This window comes from Peromyscus maniculatus, chromosome 16, assembly GCF_049852395.1.
Source record: "Peromyscus maniculatus bairdii isolate BWxNUB_F1_BW_parent chromosome 16, HU_Pman_BW_mat_3.1, whole genome shotgun sequence".
Classification (NCBI taxonomy): Eukaryota; Metazoa; Chordata; class Mammalia; order Rodentia; family Cricetidae; genus Peromyscus; species Peromyscus maniculatus.
The window spans coordinates 27368055-27389357 of record NC_134867.1 but is presented as its reverse complement, the minus strand read 5'-3'; the positions used below and the strand labels follow the sequence as shown (position 1 = coordinate 27389357).

The 21303-nt window shown below is 36.0% G+C and overlaps 1 protein-coding gene across 20 annotated transcripts in view; it reads left to right on the top strand.

Annotated features, from left to right (window-relative positions):
- Trdn (triadin) overlaps window positions 1-21303 on the top strand; it is a 373213-nt gene that overhangs the window by 295082 nt on the left and 56828 nt on the right. For 18 of the 20 annotated variants that reach the window (XM_076552516.1, XM_076552525.1, XM_076552513.1 and 15 more), the window contains one exon: window positions 6107-6145. The exons of the other annotated variants lie outside the window; for them this stretch is intronic. In XM_076552516.1, the coding sequence (XP_076408631.1) occupies window positions 6107-6145 (39 nt within the window). The remainder of the gene's footprint in view (window positions 1-6106; window positions 6146-21303) is intronic. 20 annotated transcript variants of the gene reach the window in all.

Below are 21303 nucleotides of genomic sequence, written 5' to 3'. Positions count from 1 at the left end.
CAGCCTCAACACTTCCCAAAGATCCAGGGACAGCAACAGACACCAAGACCCAGAAACAAAGACAAGACATAGAATCACATCAATTATGACAGTACCAGGTGCCTAGACACTGGCACAAAAACACAATCATTAACAGCCAAAACAATATCTCTCCACTAGAACCCAGTAACCCCACTACAATAGACACTGCGAAATGCAATATAACTGAAGCACAAGACAAGCACTTCAAAGTAGTGATTAGGTATATGTTCAAGGACCTTGAAGACAATATAAATAAATCCCCTAATGAAGTTTGTGAAAACACAAACAGTGCAAAAAAATAATGAAAGCAGTTCAAGACATAAAAATAGAAAAAGAACCACTAAAGAAATTTAAAGCTGAGATAAAACTTCAAATGAAAATTTAGGAAATCAAACAAAAATCTAATTGGAAAACATCACCAAAGACTGCAGGACATGGAAGAGAAAATCTCAGGCATTAAAGACAAGGTAGAAAAAAATAAATACTTCAGTCAAAGAAAACATTAAATTAAAAGAAAAATCCAGGCAAAAAACATCTAGGAAAGTATGAAAGTACCAAATTTACTAGTCATAGGAATAAATGAAGGAGGAAAACACAGGTCAAAGGTACAGAAAATACTTTCAACAAAATCATAGAAGAAAATTTCCCTACCCTAAAGAAGGAAGTGCTTATAAAAATACAAGAAGAATCAGGACACCAAATAGACAGCACCAGAAAAGAAATCTCCCATGCTGCATAGTAATCAAAATACTAAATAAGCAAGCAGATAAGGAATGCTAAAAGCTTCAAGGAAAATAAACCATGTAACATAAGGGGAGGCAAATTAGAATAACACCTGATTTCTTAGTGGAGACTCTAAAAACCAGAAGGGCCTGCCAGGATGTTCTACAACTCAAAAAGGCAGCTACAGGAAGATCTGCATGAGTTTGAGGTCAGCCTGTTTTGCATAGTCAGTTCAAGGACAGAGATAGTGAGACCCTGTCTCTAAAAATTGAACTAAATAGATAGATGGATCGATGGAGAGAGAGAGAGAGAGAGAGAGAGAGAGAGAGAGAGAGAGAGAGAGAGAGAGAGAGAGAGAGAGAGAGAGAAAGAGAGAGAGAATATCTTTGGGGTAACTCTAAGCAAGCAACTGAAAGACTTATATAATAGAAACTTTTAAGACACTGAAGACAGAAATTGAAGATGCTATCAGAAGATATCTATATCTTCTAGAAGATGCTATCAGAATGATCTTCAGGGTTTATGGATCTATAGGAATAATATAGTGCACACAGCTATTGTAGTAAAAGCCACTTATAGATTATCACAATCCCTGTCAAAATTCCAACACAATCCTTCACAGAAACTGAAAGGACTATTTTTTGCTCTATGTAGAAACAGAAAAAAGTAAAACCAGGATAGCTGAAACAATCCTGACTTCAAAGAACTGTTGGAGGTATTACCATCCCTGATCTCAAGTTATACCACAGAACTATCGTAATAAAAGGAACATGGTGTGAGCATAAGAACAGACATGCTGATCACTATAATGAAATTGAAGACCAAGACATTAACTACACACACCTACAGATAGCTGACTTTTGACAAAGAAGCCAGAAATACACTCTGGATAAAAAAGAGTATTTTCAAGAAATGTTGTTGTTACACTGGATGAGTGCATGTAGAAGAATGCAAATAGATCCAAATTTATCCCCCTGCAAAATTCAGCTCCATATGGGTGAAGGACTTCAGCATAAGTCAAATATCCTGAATCTGACAGAGAAGAAAATGAGGGTTAGTGTTGAACTTGTTAGCACAGGAAAAGGCTTTCTGAATAAGATACCAATAGCACAGGCAATAAGACCAATGATTAATAAACAGGACCTCATGAAATTGAAAATCTTCTGTATGGCAAAGGACACTATCATGGGGACAAACCTTCAGGCTACAGAATGAGAAAAGAATTTTTTTTTACCAATTATATATATGAGAAATAATTAATAGCAAAAGCCTTGGAGGGATAGTCCATAACCCCTTTCTTGTAGCCTTGATGTGAAAACCGGAACCACGTGGCTGAAGCTACCAATTTAACTTCCTGCAGATTTTTTTAAGGCAAGGGCAAAAAGTAGTACACTCTTTACCAAAACCTCACAGGAATGGGGTCTAAGCCACTTACTAATACTCTTCCCCTATGAAACTTCCTAAGCTGTCCCCTCCCCATGTTTCAAATCACACTTAGCAAGGTTTTCCATGTGCCTACAAGGATTGCCCAGTAACACCTGTTTTGAGCATCCAACAGTTTTCTACTTCAAAGTCCCATAGAGTTCCAATACACAGCATGATCATTTCTGTCATAGCAATACCCCAGTCCTTGGTACCAACTTCTGTCTTAGTCACTGTCTTACTGCTGTGAAGAGACACCATGACCAAGGCAAATTTTGCAAAGGAAAGTATTTAATTTGTTGTTTGATAACTCTTTCAGGGGCTTAGACCACTCATTATCATTGTAGGGAACATGGCAGCAGGCAGGCATGGTGTTGGAGAAGTAACTGAAAGAGCTACATCCTAGTCTGTAAACACACACACACACACTCACAGAGAGAGAGGTTGGGGGGGGTTGGTTTGTCTTTTGAAACCTCAAAGCACATCCCCAGTGATACATTTCCTCCAATCAGGTCACACCTTCTCCAACAAGGCCATGCCTCCTAATCCTTCTTAATAGTGCCACACTCTGACGACTAAGCATTCAAATATATAGCCTTTGGGGGACAGTTTTATTCAAAACACCACAAATATCCTTAATCATCACAGAAACACATACCAAAAATACTTTCAAATTTCATCTTATGTAGAATGAAAAAAATCAATAAAAAAATGACAACTCATGCTGGTGAGTGTGTCGGTAAAGGGAACACTCATTCACAGCTGGCTGAAGTTCAAACATGTACAGCCTGTATGGAAATCAGTGCTTGACACTGCTTGGGTGGCTAAGAAGCTGAGACTAGATGGATCCTCTACCTAGGGAAAATCCAAATACTTCTGTTCCACTAAAAAAACACAGCAACAAAATGACTCCTAACAACATTCTGCTCTACCTATATGTTGTGGAATATTGTTTTAATTGAGCAAAGATGTGTTATATGTATTTATGTTGCAGACTATTACTCTTTAACTTTGTGAAGGTGTGTTACAGTTGTTTCTGCTGCCTTTGTTAGTGATGTAAAGATGTGTTACATGCGTTTATGCTGCATTTGTTTAATTATGAAAAAAGATGGGTTGCTCTTTCACCTTGGCTGCCTGTGGCACCTGATTGGTCTAATAAAGAGCTGAATCCCCAATAGCTTGGGAGAGAAAGGATAAGTGAGACTGACAGGCAGAGAGAATAAATAGGAGAAGAACTCTAGGTTCAAGGGGAAAGAAGAAGAGAGGAGAGAATGAGGGAGGAGGAGAGGGACATGCTGGGGGCCAGAAGCCAGGCAGCCACCAGCCAGACATGAGAAGCAGTGATAGTAAGATCTACATATGGGGGTGGAGAGGCAAAAAGCCCTGGGGCAAAACATAGATGAAGAGAAACAGGTGAAGTTAAGTTAAACAGAGCTAGCCAGAAATGAGCCTAAGCTAGCCTGAGCATTCATAACTAATTATAAGGCTTCATGGCATGATTTGGGAGCTGCTTGGTGGCCCAAAAGAAAATGCCTGGTATACCTATAGATCATTGTCTCACTCAGCCATCATCAGAGAAGGTCCCTCCTTCAGTAGATGGGAATAAACACAGAGACCCACAATTGGACAGTGGGCATAGAGTGAGAGACATTGGAACACTAAGCCCTAAATGGGATGTCCCCATCAAATTCCTACTTTCAGGACTCAGGGAACTGCAGAAAGGAGGGAACAATTGTAAGAGCAAGAGAGGGTGAGTGATTCCAAGGAAACAGTGTCTTCCAGATACAGCAAGACTGAAGTACATATGAATTTATAGAGATTGTAGGTAGCAGGGAAGAACGCTCTATTTAGGCACCTGTTTGCCTTCCCCATGTACATTGAGATAGGTAAGTGTTGTCTTCGGCAACAGGGTCTTACCATCATCATACACAGGGCCTGCACAGGTCTAAACCAGATGGGATCCAGAACTGAGAGTATAGACCTTAATTCTAATGGACCTCAGTTCTAATACCAAACAAAAAGCTTTCCCAAATTGACAACTGCTCACAAAGGAACATTTAGGTTCCCCAAGGGTGTCTCACTAGGCATACAATTCACACTTAAAGGCAGCCCCATACTCAGCAGTCACTGGCCAGTGCAAAATGAATTCAAAGGTATTTTGGAGATATTTTTGTCTCATATTGCTTTGTTAGCTTGATTTTTTTTTGTATATTATGGTTTCTGATTTTGTGTTTTTATGGGTTTCGTGTGTGTGTGTGTGTGTGTGTGTGTGTGCATGTTTATGTGTTTTTCATGTACTTTCTTGTTTGTTTCCGTTTATTCTTGTTTTTTTTTCTTTTTTTTTTTTTGCTTGTTTGTTTTCTTGAGAGAAAGACATTTCTTGAAGTGTGGGGAGCTGGAAAGTATCTTGAGGGAGATAAGGGAGAGGAAATTAATCAGAAATATTGTATGCAAAAAGATTTATTTTCAATTAAAAAAGATACTATTTGTTGACCACTGTATATTTCATCAGATCCTAAAACTTGTGAATGAAAGGTCGAATTCTTATGCTGATGGAAAATATTTCAGGAAGGAATATAGAATATTTAAAAAGCTATAGAAAATAACACTCATATCTTATTGAGGCATATCAATGTTAATATCAGGTTTGTTCTATAAAATTAGTGAATGTGTCTTCTTCTAAAGAAGAGTATATGTGCCAAAGGTGTCAAAAATACAGTTTTAGTACCAATAACAGTTTTACATGATGTGCATTTGAGTATTTAACAGGGTGTAGCTGACTATGTAGTTACTGTACAAAGGAATGGCTATCTAACCCTCTGCAAGTTGAGATGCATAGACTTTGGTTTTGGATAGGTATGTGTTTGAGTGACTACATTAATCTTGGAGCTAATTTGTATTTATAAGTTCTACACAATGAAGCACTTTTTATTTAAATAGTGAAAATGAAATCACATTAAAAGAAACATTGAATGGAAATGACTAGAGTGAACTTAACACATTATCTATGCTCAAGGAATACCATAATTATGAGGTCATGTTTTATGCTCTTCCAAGGAAGACAACTATTACGTACATACTATGCATTGGTCAGAAGTATCTATGCCAAGAATGCAAACAATAAATCCTAGGCAAGCCTGGTTGTATAGAGGATGAACCAGAAATTTTGAAAGGTAGTCATTTTTGTGTTAATTGAGTTGATTCTGTGGCACTTAGTTAGTTACACACTTTTTGAAACTATGTATTTAAAAAAACTATATATTTTATATTAAGGTATATTGCAGAATTTTCTAGTCAAATACATTGACTTATGAAAAATAATAGCAGATGCTTAATCTCACCTTTATAATTAAATTTAAGCCAACTTAATTGATTTTGTAAAATTAGTAACAGCAGAAGTAAAACATGTATCGTTTTAAAATTGTGAAGGTAACCACCAGGTGGCGCTCTATGAATTGAGTCTGTGGTAGTCCATAGAAAATTGATGATTAAATTTGTCAAGTCAAGGAAGGTGATGGTACTCCTTTTCTGAGTATGTTTAATTAATTTCATTATTTGTAGTAATGAATGAATTTTAAAATAATAATGTATTGTTATTAAAGACAAAACACAAATGATTTGATTGGCATAAGATTTTTTTGTTTTGTTTTGTTTAGGTATGTTTTTCTTCTTGTCTTTTGAGTAAGAGTTTCACTATGTAGCTCTGGCTGACCTGAAATTCACCATATACACCCCAAGCTAATCTCAAACTCACATAAACATGTCTGCTTCTGCCTCTAGAGTGCTAGGATTCAAGGTGTGTGTCACCACACCCAGCTTGACTAGCATAAAATTTATAAGAAAAATCAATCCAATTAATCAACGTGGTACTGAGAACTTTTCTAATACTTATTTTCATTCCTTTATTTGTTTGTTTGTTTGCTTGTGTCTTTCACCCCAGTACCTGAAACTAAAAAAGGTGAAATGATCTCCAAAGCAGGTAAGGGTACTAGTGGTTGCTTGTATAGGAATAAATTGTCTTTGGTGTTTGATAAAAGATGACTTACAATCTAGGCAAAGGAAAGCTGTGAGCCTTCCCAAACATAGAGAAAACAAAACAAATAAAAACAGCAGCACATCTTCTTCATATATTTTAAGTTTATAAGCAGTAAGATTGTATGTATGTTAAAAATGAAATATGCCTTTAAATAAAACATATGCTTTTTGGAGACAGTTTTTGGGCAAGTCCATTTAACCAATAGAACCATTACCAACCACTGTTTCTTCTTTACATACACCGCAAATAAACACTATTTCAAAACATCAAGTAATCAATAGGGATCTCAAATCTAACCAGAGCATGATAAATGCTAGAAATTTATCTACACGATTTGATGATTGGTTGAGTGTGACACACTTACTCTCACCTACATTCAACCAATCTTTATTTTAAACTTGTAGTGTCATATAGCACAAAGCATAAATTCTATCGTTTTCTTTTGGATATGTACCTTTGGGGAGGTAACTCTTTACCTTTGGATTTTAATTTAAAATTTCTACTATATGTATTTATTTTTATATTTATTTGTTTACTGTGTATGTTGCGCTCAGGGGGGCAGGTGTTGGCATACCTCTGGGGTTCAGAAGACAACTTGAAGAAGCCAGTTTTCTTCTTTCTGTAGGATGATTCCAGGGATGGAGACACAGATTGAAAGGATCGGTGACAAGCATGAGTCCCTTCCATTTATCTCCCTTGTCTACTGTACATTTTCTAAAATCAGGGTTTTGTAAGGGAGGAAATGAAGACTAGCTGAGTACTTAGAGAAAATGGTAGAGGTTGAAGAAGAAACGTTATCAAACAGGTGAAACACACACCATAATATAAATCCAGAGCAAAATTCTAATTAATGACAATCTTTCTAGTGTCACCTAGGCAATAGGTGATTGTGGCTGTATCTCTGTCTCTCTGTGTAGTGAAAATTGGCTCTACAGAAAGACAAGCATTGTACTTTTGGTCTAAGAACATTTGCACATTTCCCTTTGCACATTTTCTAGCATACATCTAAGTATCTCTCCATCTTACATACATCTCTCCATCTTACATTTAATATTAACCCAAGTGATCATTTAAACTTTTCATAAAAGTAATACCATAATTTGAAAGAAGTTTAGTGAGTCTTCTCATTTTTAGTGAGTGAATATAACCATTTTAAGTGACTTATAATCTTAAAGCACTTGGTCTCGGGAAGAACGCATAAAAAAACCAAAGATAATACAGACTGAGAAGATAGTGTTAGCTTTATGCTCAGTGGAAAATTTTACAATTTTAAACTGTAGGAAAAATGAGTAGGATAATGACAATGATCTATTCCTGTTCCATGCTTCTATCAAAAGTCAGATAGAAATGAAAAGGAAGAACAGTATATAAAATATGCTGTGTTGTTAGATCTTCCTGATTAGTTTCAATGAAAGCTTCCTAATACATAAAAGCCATATTGCAGCATCATTTCGTGTAAGCATGGTATTGCCTTTTACCCTGTATTTTGATGCTTGTATCTAAAAAAAAGGGGGGGCAATATACATATGTGGTGATATTGTGTTCCCCAAAATATTGTGCACCCTAATAAATTTATCTGGGGTCAGAGAACAGAATAGCCACTAGATACAGAGGCCAGAAAATGGTGGCACACACACCTTTAATCCTATCACTTGGGAGGCAGAGATCCATCTGGATCTCTTTGAGTTCAAAGCCACACTGGAAACAGCCAGGCATGGTGACTCACGCATTTAATCCCAGGAAGTGATGGCAGAAAACAAAAAGGTATATAAGGCATGAAAACCAGGAACTAAAGCCTGGTTAAGCTTTTAGGCTTTTAGCAGCAGTTCAGCTGAGATCCATTCGGATGAGGACTCAGAAACTTCCAGTCTGAGGAAACAGAATCAGCTGAGAAATTGGCAAGGGAAGGTGGCTGTGACTTGTTCTGCTTCTCTGATCTTCCAGCATTCACCCCAATACCTGGCCCCAGGTTTGTTTTATTAATAAGTCCTTTTAAGAGTCATGCTACATACATACTATCAACACATTATTATCAATCACGCTAAATATTCTTCTGCTGTATGAGATATTTATTTTTAACTTTCTTGAAGAAAGAGACTATGTAAAAGATAAAAATAGCTTTTTATTTTGCTTTATGACATTGAGATCATTTTGGACTACAAAATGAAAGAATTATAAATGTTATTTATAATATTTTTATTCTAATATGCATATCAGGAATCTTGACTGCCATTCACTTGCTGTTAGCCTCTTCTTTATTCTGCCCCTCCCCCATCCCACTGTGCTTTTCCCATCACATGAGAAGAAATATACAGTTCCTAGAACTGGCTTAAGTGAAAAAGAATATTTTAACTATTAAAGACCGCACTAATTATAACAAAAAATTTTAAATTTTAAATCATGCACACAATTCTGTTGAAAATATATATCACTGTGATATGCTTAACATGAAGATATTTTACATTAAAAACCAGTTTGCAGATAAGAGAAAATAAAAAAGAAATAAGTACAAATATCATTTTAATAAAAAATAATCAACCAGCAAACAAATGAGAACATATAGCACACTTAGTGTTACTGCCGTGTGTCTGCAATTGTACTGGTGATTATTAAATCTACAAACTTGTGAGAAGATGGTCTGTCTTTTCTTTCCAAAAGTTATAATCATGAACTATTTCAACCTGATTAACAGTATTCGTGAAGAGTGTTCTAGGATTCTAGATGGCAAAAGCATTCCTACAGTGTGTAACCATCACTAAAATTCTCAGAGTGATGGTGTATTTAAATTCTAATTTCGGAATACATAAGAGCCACTGAGAAAGGAAGTTTATTACAATGATGGAGACTCTGTTAACTTTATGCTAGAAAGACATCAACTTGTCTCTCTTTGCCACTTCTTAAAGATGTGGTTTAATTGGTGATATTTTGTTTATGCTCTAACACATCTTGCCTGGAAATCAGAGTGCAGAGCTAGCCACTAGAGGCCAGGCAGGCGTGGCACACACCTTTAATCCTGGCATTTAGGAAGAGGAAACAGGAAGTGATATGGCTGGGCACAGAGAGGAAGTGATAAGGCAGGGTGGAGACAGGAGCTAGGCTCTTTGGGTCTGTGGATTCGGCAGAGGTAAGAAGTCTTTCTAGTGGCTGGCTGCTCTGCTTGTCTGATCTTTCAGCTTTCACCCTGATATCTGGCTCTGGGTTTTTATTATTAAGACCAATTAGAATTTGCCCTACAATTTAGAATTGGGGATTTGGGGATAAATTCTTTATAATAATCTAAGTATTACAAAATAAAACACACCACATTCATGCTCTGATATAGACAAGATATAATGATCCTAAGATGGTTCTGATTAATTATTTACTCTTCAGTTAAGATTTCTATTGCTGTGAAGAGGCAATATGACCACAGCAACTCTTATAAAAGAAAACCTTTAATTGGGGCTGGCTTACAGTTCAGAGGTCTAGTCCATTGTCATATCAGTAAACATGGTGGCTTGCAGTCAGACATGTTGCTGGATAGTAGCTAAGAGTTCTGCATCTGAATCATCAGCAGCAAGAAAAGAGAGTGTCACTTGCCTGGCTTGAGCATCTGAAACTCCAAAGGCCACACCTCTAATAGTGCCAGTACTTGGTAATGAAACATTCAAATCTATGAGCTTATGGGGGCCATTCCTATTCAAACAGCTACAGCTTTCAAAATTAATTACAACTATGATTTGTGTTTACTGTGGAAAGATTCTTTAAGGATCATTCATTCTTGGAACCCAGTGAAAAACACTGACAATTTGTCCTGTATTCCTCTGAGAATATGAATGGGGATGTAGAGAGTGCAACATCATTCTCCTTGTATTATGCTGTTGCTGCTTCGGTCATTATCAAGATATTTCCTGATCAGAGAATAGATGCATATGACCTCAATATTTTTATAACCTCAAGGTCTCAAGCATGAGATGCTCCAGCAGGTGTCACTCAAGCAAGCTTCAAACATGGAATGAAGGTGTGACAGCCTATAGAGTCTATAGAACCTGGAAAATGAGTCATAATGGCTTTGAGTCCTCATACTGTAACCATGAGTGAAGAGGCTTGAAGAAGCGGGAGAACACAAAAACAATATTTTAAAACAATAAGAACGGAGAGAATAAAGACCTGTGAAGGACCACTTCTGGGAAAAATAAACAGGGTGGACAGGAAGCAGAGAGTGCCTTAGCAGGAAATCAGGCAATAAATACTTCCAAGGTCCCAATGTGAAGTAGAGACATTTTCGATAGAGTCGAAATGCCAACAGTTAGAACCACTGTCTCTCTCAGGAAGGTAAACAGGCAAGATGATAGAAAAAAAATGGCTATTATAACTTGAAAAATAAAGCTGCCATGCCATGACCTTTGAGAAGATGCTTTCGGAAGGGTGGTGAGAGTAGAAACCTGACTACAGGAGTTATCAGGGGAATTCATCCATTGTAACTGAAGACAGAGCAGGGCAGCACTGTTTCTTAAGTTTATAACTTAGGGAAAATAGTGAGATTCCTGAACAGAGACACTTCAAAATACTAATACTTTCATATTTTCGTTAGGAGAGGAAATTCCAGGAAGAGGAGAAGCAGTAACTCCAGAGAGGACAATATTAATTAGAGGTAGTGTCCCAGGACTAAGAACTGTTGGGGTCTATACTTAAAGTGAAGGGAAATAATTTTAATTAAGAGGAAGAAAAATTTCCCCTGAGCTTGGAGGACGTAATGAAAGAACAGATTAATCTGGAAGAGTGTGTATGAGGAGTAATATGGAAGAGTGTGCAAGGTTATGTATGTTTGGTGATCTTTCCTTCCAAAATGTTTGCCGTGATTAGCAACATGTTTATATCAAAATCTAAGATAATATCCTTTCTCAATATAGCAACACCTCTTGAGAGATCAGATAATGTTTCCCAAACTTCTTTATTAATTAAAGCTGTCTTTCTTTAGAAAAATTAAACTATTTATGGCATAGTAATTGAAAATAAAACAACTATACAAGATGAGTAAATTTCTAAGGCTAGGGAAGCAGTAGACTAATTATTTTTATATAGTAGACTGACAGGGAAGGTTGGTATAATATGTATTTATGAAGTAATTTATGACAAGTTAATTGTTACATTCAGGAGAATACTACAGTAACCAAAAATAATAAATGATTTAAAAGGCATTTTATATTCTGCATCTTATGGAGATTCTTTTGTTTTGGACTTTGGCTGACTGCAAATAACATGGGCAAATGTTAGTAAAGGATACAGAAGTTCAATTGCAGATGATGAGTTTGGGGATCAAAGTAGAACATAGCAATTTCTGTGGATATGTCTGGGTAGTCATCAAATCCACACACTGAAAAATAAATTACCTGTGTGGCATATGGAGGTAGAATCTGTAGAGGTAGCTGATGTTAGTGTCCTCATAAAGAGATCTCAGAGATTTCCCTTGCCCTTCCTGTCACTTGAATGAATACACAGGACAAAAGCCTTGTTTGTGAGCCAAAAAGCCATCATCAGATATTTAATGTACCAGTCAATGAGTACCTTGAGCTGGGACTTGTTTCGCAGTTTTCAAAAAGTAACAAATACAACTTTGTTGCTTATAAGACACTTGGTGTATGGTGTTGTTAGAATAGCCAAAAGAGAGTAAAACATTGCCACGAGTCAATGACAACAAAATACCTACATACATCAAGAGATTCTAACTTAAGCATTATTAATACTTAAGAAGAATACTAACATAAGTATTATTACCAAATCAAAACACAGAAATTCTAATATATGAGGTGTTATATGTGCAAATTAGCTTGATTTGGGGTAAGCATTTCACAATTTATATACACATCAACACATTATAATGTCTTTAGTATATATATGCATACATATGTACACACCATCATTTCCTTGTGAAATACACTTTAGTACGTGTAAAGAAAGTTTAGAATAAAAATAGGACATTTTTCCCCAAAAGACTTTGCCAAAATAAGAAGCACCAATATATTTATTAAGAAAATAGTATTTATATGAAAATTAAGTCTTCTGTAATCACATATACAATGTTTGTATGTAACTCACCTTGCTTAAAACCAAAAGCAGCATTTCTTCCATTTTACTTTTACTTTATTCTTTATTTCTGTAAATGACAATCAGAATTCAACATCAGTTGCACCAATTTAAGTTTCTCTGAGTCGCTTTACCCTTCTCTTTCTTTTTGAATTCATCCTTCTTGTAGGCACCATATTCTGCATTGTCCAAAATGTTCCCCAACTAGTTTTCTACTCATTCCATTTCTTGATTATGCCTCTGACTATTGTCATCTTTTTCTGTGCAAACAAATGAAACCATTAACTAATCATTCTTGTGTTCATTGTTGAAAGTTCTACCACCAGTCTGCCATAGTTTTCTTTGCAAAATGATATCTGCCATGAGCAAGATGCTAGATTACTATTTCCTATAGTTACTGTGTTACATCTCCCCAAATACACTTTCTCTCATATTTGCATACAACACACACACACACACACACACACACACACACACACACAGAGAGAGAGAGAGAGAGAGAGAGAGAGAGAGAGAGAGAGAGAGAGAGAATGTGATTACATAAACAGACAACAGCAATAAAAAATAAGTAAAATAAAACACAAGCAAAATACCTGGGGAATGTTCACATTTTTTGTGAACACAAAAAAATTACTAGTTGTTCAGGAACAATATCCAAAGCAGCAGATATAAGACATCCAAAAACATGAATAATTAATTTTTTGGCTTATTTTTCAAGATTGTATTCTAATTACAACAGTTCTCACTTCCCTTTCAACCTTATTTACAAACTCTCCCATATACCCCTCCCTGCTTTTTTTCAGATTCAGAGCCAGGTTTTCCATCCATTGTTATTATCTGTATATATGTATTTGAATAGACATATATTCCCAAACATAACCTGCTGAATCTATATAATGTTACTTCATTCTATGTTTTCATGGATGATTATTGGCATCAGGAAACCAATTAGTGTGCTCCTCCCTGGGGAGGACCACCTCTCAGGCTCCCAGCTTTACTGGGTTGCCTCCAGTTCTTTGTGTAGGGTTGAGGCCTTTGTTGACATTCTACTTGTTTAGTTCACACTTGGACAGTAATGTTGGTGAGACTTTACCAGTGTAGTTTCTGATGTTACTAGGAAACACAATATCATAGCAAAGTCTGTGATCCTTGAGCACTTACAATCCTGCTTCCTCCTCTACTGCAAAGTTCCCTGAATCTTAGGTATGTGAGTGTTTTGTAGTGGTATTTACTGGGACTGAGCTCCGTAGCTCTGCATATTGATTGCTTGTGGTTTTCTGTAGGGTTCTCCATCTGTTTTAAAGAGAAGTTTCCTTGAAGGAAGCTGAAGTCTACACTGACTTGTTCCCACAGATAATAAGGACAAATGTTTACAGATTGTTGTTAAGGATTATGCTGGTTTCAAAAATTAGTGGTTGCTGATTGCCCTCCAATACCATGGCCACACTAGCACCAATGTTTAAGCTTGTTTTCCAGTACCGGGAATTGTATTAAGTCCAATTAGCGAGTCAGTGGTTACCTCACCTCTAAGGTATCATTACTCCACCCCTAAGGTTACCATGTCATGCTGGTTGCTGATGTGGTTCATAAGCCTCATAGCTGGGTAGGGCAGTTTGTTGTTTCTCTCCTCTGGAAGTTTTGCATGGCTGCTTGTGGTTCTATGAAAGCTAGTCCTTAGGAAGGGGGCATTCACGTCAGTTCTAGTTCAAAGGCCTCTGGAACTCTTTCTGGAGTGCATGATGTCTTAAGGTTTAGGAGTTTAGCTTCCACCTCTGGGGGTGGGGGTAGCCAAGGGCAACAGCAGTTGGCAGTGTGTTTAAGGAGTCAGACAACCCTCGTCAACAACTGAAAGGAGGCTTCAAAACATGAGTAATTATTGGCAACACAAGTTCCAGGGAATACACAAGATCTGGCTAGTGATGGGAAACAGTGGGGCAAACCAAGAGTCACAATGATTCCAGCATTGCTAAGCATCAAATTTGAAGTAGAAAACAGGACTGGGTAATACTAGATACCCACAGTAGTGCTGTAAGCTCCAGGTACCCAAGGATTGTGTCCTTTTTCTTAAATGAAAGGGGAAAGATCAAATGCAGTTAAGAAAACCGAGATTAAATCTAAATCGTATTTTGAATTTGCTCGTTCTAATGGCACACAGAATTTAGAAGTAAAACAGAAACCAAAGAATTCAGGAAATCACATTCTGCACACACTTGCTATTGTGCTATCACTTAGAGGTATTGAAAGATTTTTATAGATCATTAGTAGGGTAGGAAGTTAGAGATTGTAGACATAGTATAAATGGTCCTAGAATTTGTGAAGAGAGGAGAGTACCAAAAAATACACACACACACACACACACACACACACACACACACACACACACACACACAAAACAGCTAAGATAACCCCAAGAATTCTGTGTTGGGACAATCTGTAGATATCAATGTCTTATAGCCTCGTCTGAATTTATAAAAGTAATGATAGATCAAGGAAATGAAGATCTCTCTGTTATGTAAATTCAGAGTATTTTAATCCTATACATTTTGAAGTGTTCACTATGTGTGAAGTTATAGTCTAGTCATAAAAACAGATACAACCCATAAAAACAGATATAATCCATCTGTGTAGAGGAGAGAAACATCTTGCAGCATATGTTTCTGTGGGACATGCATTCAGGTAAGTTTATCAAGAAGGTAGGGAAAGAATACAATGATAGAGCTGGGTATCTCAGCCTGGATATTTTCTCATAGAGCAAGCAGAAAGGAAAATGAGCAAGGACTGGGTGGATAACCATGAAGGACACTATGATTTAGAGAATGGACAGAGGAGAAGTGGACCATGAAAGGACTTTAAATATATAAGGAAGGAGAAAAAAAGGCAAAAGGCAGAGTGCTAGAAGTAGGAGATGTTGTTATTGAATCCCGGAAGAAATACCTTTAAAATCTTAAATGCAGCAGAAACTGACTTCAAGATAGTCACTGCAAGGTATTCATTGGAATGCATAAAATGGAGTCATTAATAATCTTAAGGACAAGTTCTTGGAGCTGAAGGAGAAGAAATCAAATTACCAGAGTTTGAGACATTACTTCAGAAACTGAATAAAGAAAAGACAAGAAAAATGTTTTTTTCTATACATTTAAAGATACTCTTACAAAATTTCTGACTCAAGAAAGACAAAGAGTAGATAGTTTCATAGGAAACATCGTGGTGGAAGTGGGCAGAAGTTAAGAGAACTAGTAGTTTGGGAGCCTGTGTTGTTCAGGTTCCTCATGGCTTTACTCAGCAGGTTCGCATAGAGAGGATGTTTGGACCATGGGCCTGAGTGCAGGCATCTGAAATGGTCTGCACTTGGCTGTGCTGGGGAGGGGGTTGATCTTTTGTTCCACCCCTTGGCGTTTCTGTAAATACCCTAGGACAGAGATAATCAGGGCCCATTGGAATAGGTTCCAGGCCCTCTTGAGGCTATCCTATATTTTCTATCTGTTTATCCTCCACAATCTAAATTCTTCTGTCTAATATTTCCTGCTACTCTCACTCAGGAAAACTCTAGGGAACTGTGGGGTTGGGGGGTAGCTGCCCCACGTAGTGGTTTCACATGGTTTTCAATTAATCCAAACAAAAATCAACACAGGTCTTTTCAACTTTATAAGGCTATAGTTTCATTAAAAGCCAATGATGTCACTTATAATTGTAAGACATTTACTTAGGTTCAGATCCCTTTAAGACATTTTATGGTTCAGGCTAGGATTGTAAACTACTAACTTTATTGTAAAAAGGATGGAGTATTCTACAATATAAGTAAGCTGAACTGGGATTTTGCATTTCAAAGAATGCCCTGTTTAGAATCCTAGTTTTAATTACTGATAAACAACAAATTTTTGAGGTTAAGTAAATTTAATATATCAAATAGCCTATCTAGGATATCAGGTAGTCATAAAAAATTCATTTTCATTTAAATAAATGCTTCCCCAAATAATTATACTATGTTCCATCTTTTACTATGAAGACAGTGTCCAGTTGAACACATTGAGAGGGATGATATCTTATAACTCTTTATCTAAGAGATTTAGGTAGGTAGTTGAACAATATAATATTTGTAATAATTTAACTTGTAAAACAGGATGGCAATATCTATTAAAAAATACACCATTGAGACAGACCAGAGCAATAATAACACTGAGTTATAACTAAAAAAAAAACCTGAGGATACATGTACAATAAATTCACATTCAGAAATTGCAAATTTAATTTTTATGCAATATTAGTTTGTGAGAATTTTTAAAAGGTCAACTCCTTAACACAATACACCACAAATCATTTTTCCAATTTTCAATTCATTTAAAAGCTAATTAAGTATGGTGTAGTGGAGATCTTTCAGAATGGTAAAAGTAAACTAAGCAGGCTTTGTAACTTGCCATTTAAAAAGCTGATGGTTGACTATTCTGTAATGAAAGAAAAACACAGCTTTGTAGACATACCACTTGCCAAAAAAATCATTTCTACTCCAAAAATTTTTGATTCTAGACCAATTTGTATGTTAATGAGAGACATTACAAATTTTAGAAGAATCAAATTTTAGGTCTTTAGAATTTTAGATATCTGGGTCAGTTTGAAATAAATGTGTCTTCCCTTTCATATCCTCATCTACCCCATATTTTAAAATGATTTGCATGATATCTGGAGTTGACATTCTTTTGTAAGCTCTTTGAAAATGATACATACAGCATGAAATTTCAACCAAATCTCTTCTCTTCATGACAGAGAATAAGCTAAATACACATGGATTTGGTTTCTGTTGATAAATATGTGTGAGAGGCTGGTGTTCTTAGAAAAGTAGAGTGCTTAGAAAGTACTAAGTGTTGACAGTGCATGCTGGAGATGTAGATGAGAACATGAGTAACTATGGTGTTATGCCAATGTTACGCCTTGCTGGAGATGTAGATAAGTACATGAGTAATTATGGTGCTATATCAATGCTAATCCTTGGTGGAGATGTAGGTGAGTATATGAATAACCATGGTGTTATACCAATGCTAATCTTTGTCTATATTTTTTATAAATGGTTTGGGCAGATTTGATTAATTGGTACTCTATGAACTTCATCTAATTTATTACATTTAATCCTTATTTAAATAAATTATTTGCTACTAATTAATTTTGGATCATCTCCAGTTCATTGAATAGTAAATCACAGGTTCCAAAGTGTCTACACAACTGATTTGGGGCAAATAGTTAGGTCATATATGAGACTATGAAAGCAGTAGGATGGGTAATGACTAAAGTATTTTCATAGCTATTCCCTGTAGGACAGTGCAATCTCGAGAAATTAAAACAAACAACAGGCATCTAGACAATGTCACACAATGCCTATGCTGTGAAAAAGGAAAGACATATCAGTTGCAGGCTTTAGCTGAAAGATTATTCTACTCCTATCTTACTGTTCTCTCCAATATTAGTGCTTTTTGAAACAGCAGACCCATGAATCACATTGTCATATGTTATGTACCCCATAATATTTCTATTTACTATAACAGGAGGTGAAAATTCCTTTAAGAGTTCAGTTTTAATTTTTATTGTATGCATATATGCATATACATATATATTCCTAAATATAACCTGTTCAGCCCATGTAATTACATAAACGAATGCTTCAGAACTGGACAACAATTAGTGACAAGAGACCATGAATTTGAAGGAGAGAAAAGAGTGGTATATAAGAGGATTTGGAAGGGGGAAAAGGGAGGGAGAAATATTGTGATTAAATTGTAACCTCAAAAATAAAAACATAAAAGAATTCAGTTCTAGGTTAAATATGATGGTGCATGCTTTAATCCCAGCACTTGGGAAAAAGAGGCAGGTGAATCTCTGTGAGTTCAAGGTTAAGCTGGGCTACAGTGAGTTCCAAGCTAGCTAGGGATAAAACAGACAAACAAACAAATAAATAAATAAATGATAGTAATAATCATAATAATAAATAATAATAATTTCATTCTACTTATTGAAGGATATTCTTATCATATGGATCTCAGAATATAAGAATCATTTTTCAAAGAATTCTTTATCATTTTTTCCTTGAATTCTATCAATGATAAATAATCTTAGTTCTCACACAATTTCCTACTAATTATTCTAAAGTTTTCTTCTGGTTTTAAATTAATGGTGATTTATTATTTCAGCCCAGTAACATTTGAAAATCTAGTAGATTTTATAGTACTTCCATAGGGAATAGTTTCATAGGGAAATACTTCCAAAAGGGAAATAAAACATATCATTGTCCAAATTCACATATATATCAAAAAGCATGTTCTCTTTAAATGTAGCAGATATTTTATCATGTATTGCCATTTATATTTTCTATTTATAATTCCTTTATTATAGTAATCTATTTAAAATATTGGAGAATATTAAAATTAAAATAAGCTAGTAAAAGTGTCTTCTAGCAATATATAATAAGATTCTAAATTGATTGAATCATGGATTGCTCATTCAATATATATGGTGTTCAATTTTAGGTATTAATCTTCAAGCCAATTTAAATGATAGACTGCTCGTTAGATGGCTCTTTTCAGGCAAGATGAATATCCCAGCAGAGCCAACTTCTGCTGTGTTTTTAAATGCTCTGGGCATAGAATCTGAACAGAATCACTCCTTTTACAAACAAGGTGTGCTAATGTGCCCTTACGCTTAAACAAGCTTCCACGGCAGGAAATCTATCAGGAGCTGAGTAAGTAGACTTCCTAAACAGCAATAAGCCTGAGAGGAATTAGTCTGCAGCACTTCATGTTGGTTTTTGTCTGGCTGTGTCTCCACAGTAGACAGCACCTTCAATAGCTTCAAATTAATGCAGTTTTGAAGTTTATACCCTCCATCTACCTTCTCTGTAACTGTAAATGTTTATTAATTCTTAACTGACAAATAATAACTATGTATGTTCATATGATTTAATGTAATCTTTGGGTGTTTGTGTAAAAACTCGACCAACTTAATTACTATAGTTATTCCCTCACCAACCTAGCCCTTTTTATGTAGAACATGGCTGTATTTGTTTTCCTGTGCTGCACCGTTTGCTTAGCACAATGTCTTCAGGTTCCATCTATATGCACATAAAAATCGTAATTTTTTTTGTTTAAAAAACTCCTTTTTAAAAGCTTTGTAGCATTCTACTGTATTCATGTGCCAATTTTCTGTATCCATTGACATTTCCATGGACACTTATTTGATTACATATAATGTTGAAATGAACAGGAGTGGATTGAGTGTCTTCAATTCATAGGGATAGCTACCCAAAATGGGATCACAGCACCATAGGCTAATTCTGCTCTTAGGCTTTTCAATAATTTTCATACTATTTTCCAAAATGTTTATGCTAACATATGTTATTACTGATAGGGACTGATGGAGGTCCCCTTTCTTCATATCCTCCTCAGCTAGTCAGTATTCATTTTTTAATGACATCATTTTAAAAGGTATCGGATATATCCCATTGTTGTATTGATTAGCATTTACTGAATGGTTAGAGACAGCATTTTTTTTACATATCTTTTGACCATTGGTATCCTGTAGATGAAATTCTAAATTGTCTTATTAAATAAGAAACACAGAGCCAAATACAGAATTAAAAGCCCAAAAGATCAGAGCACTAGGGAAGCCGTTATCTTATCAGACACTGCTGTCCTTCCCCTCAGAGAGAGCTTCTCCTGTGTGACCCGCCTTTTTATTGCCTTTCTGTTCTACCTTCTCATTGGCTCTAAATCCAACCACATGATTTTCTCGTCATTGCCTGTCTATACAGACCTCCAGGTCTGTATGGTTCATACTGAGATTAAAGGTTCAGGTCACCACTTGGCTGTGTCCTTGAACACACAGTGACTCTGCCTGCCATGTGATCAGATTAAGGGCATGGGCTACCACCACTGGACTTCTGCTAAATGGCTTGCTTTAGCTCTGATCTCTAGGCAACTTTATTTGTTAACATACAAATGAAATTACATTTCAGCACAAATAAAATATCACTATAGTATCCCTTTTTTTTGAAAATATTGGTCCAAACCCTTTGCTTACTTTTAAATCAGATTTATTTTCCTTGTTATTGGGTCATTTGAATTCCATAGATATATTGGACATAATATCAATCCCTTTAAAGTTTTATGGTTTGCATGTCTTTTCTTCCAATTTGTAGTTTGTCTCTGAACAAGAACCAGACACAAAACTTAGCTCTTTTCATTTTATAAATGTTTTTAAAAAATTTATTCTTTGTTGCTGTTGCCCAGTTGCCATCAGATAGGTTTCATCCAGCAACTGATGGAAGCAGATGCAGAGACCCACAGCCAAACATTAGGTGGAGCTCTGGGAATCCTGGGGATGATAGGGAGGAAGGATTGGATGATCCAGGGGAGTCAGGAACACCACAAGAAAACTCACAGAATCAACTCTGCTGGGCTCATAGGTGCCGGGAGCCATTCCCCAGCGGTGGATGGGTCCTGCAGAGGGTATAAGGAGTCAGCGAGAGAAGGAAGTGAGCCAGGCCATGGTGGTTGGGTAAATCTTGCAGCCTGACTGACTAGCAGCCAGAGTGTTTCTTTATTTATACAGAATTTAGTTAGCAGGGATACATTCATGATGTTCCAAAACATAGATCATATAATTTTTGTCTTTGGACATATATTTCACTTTCTTTTGCTCATCTTTTAGTCATCATTAATAAACTATGACAGAACAGAGTTATCATTTCCAATCATTTTCCCTCAAGTTTTGACATCATTAATAAACAGAATTGTAATTCTTACTCATAAACCCATAACCCAAATTTTGAGAATCTAGAGGCATATGACAGCCTGTGCTCAGGCTGGTTGTTTTGGTTACTTCAAGGACACTAGACCAAAACAAAATCTTCAACCACCCTGGGCATTTTGCCATGTCTGAAGCAATGTATTATTAACTCTTAGTGGTCAGAGTGCCCAGGAAAAATTCTCAGGCTAAAGCTGCAGTAATTACAATCAATGTTCACATTTACATTCTTATAGAATTTGTCTATA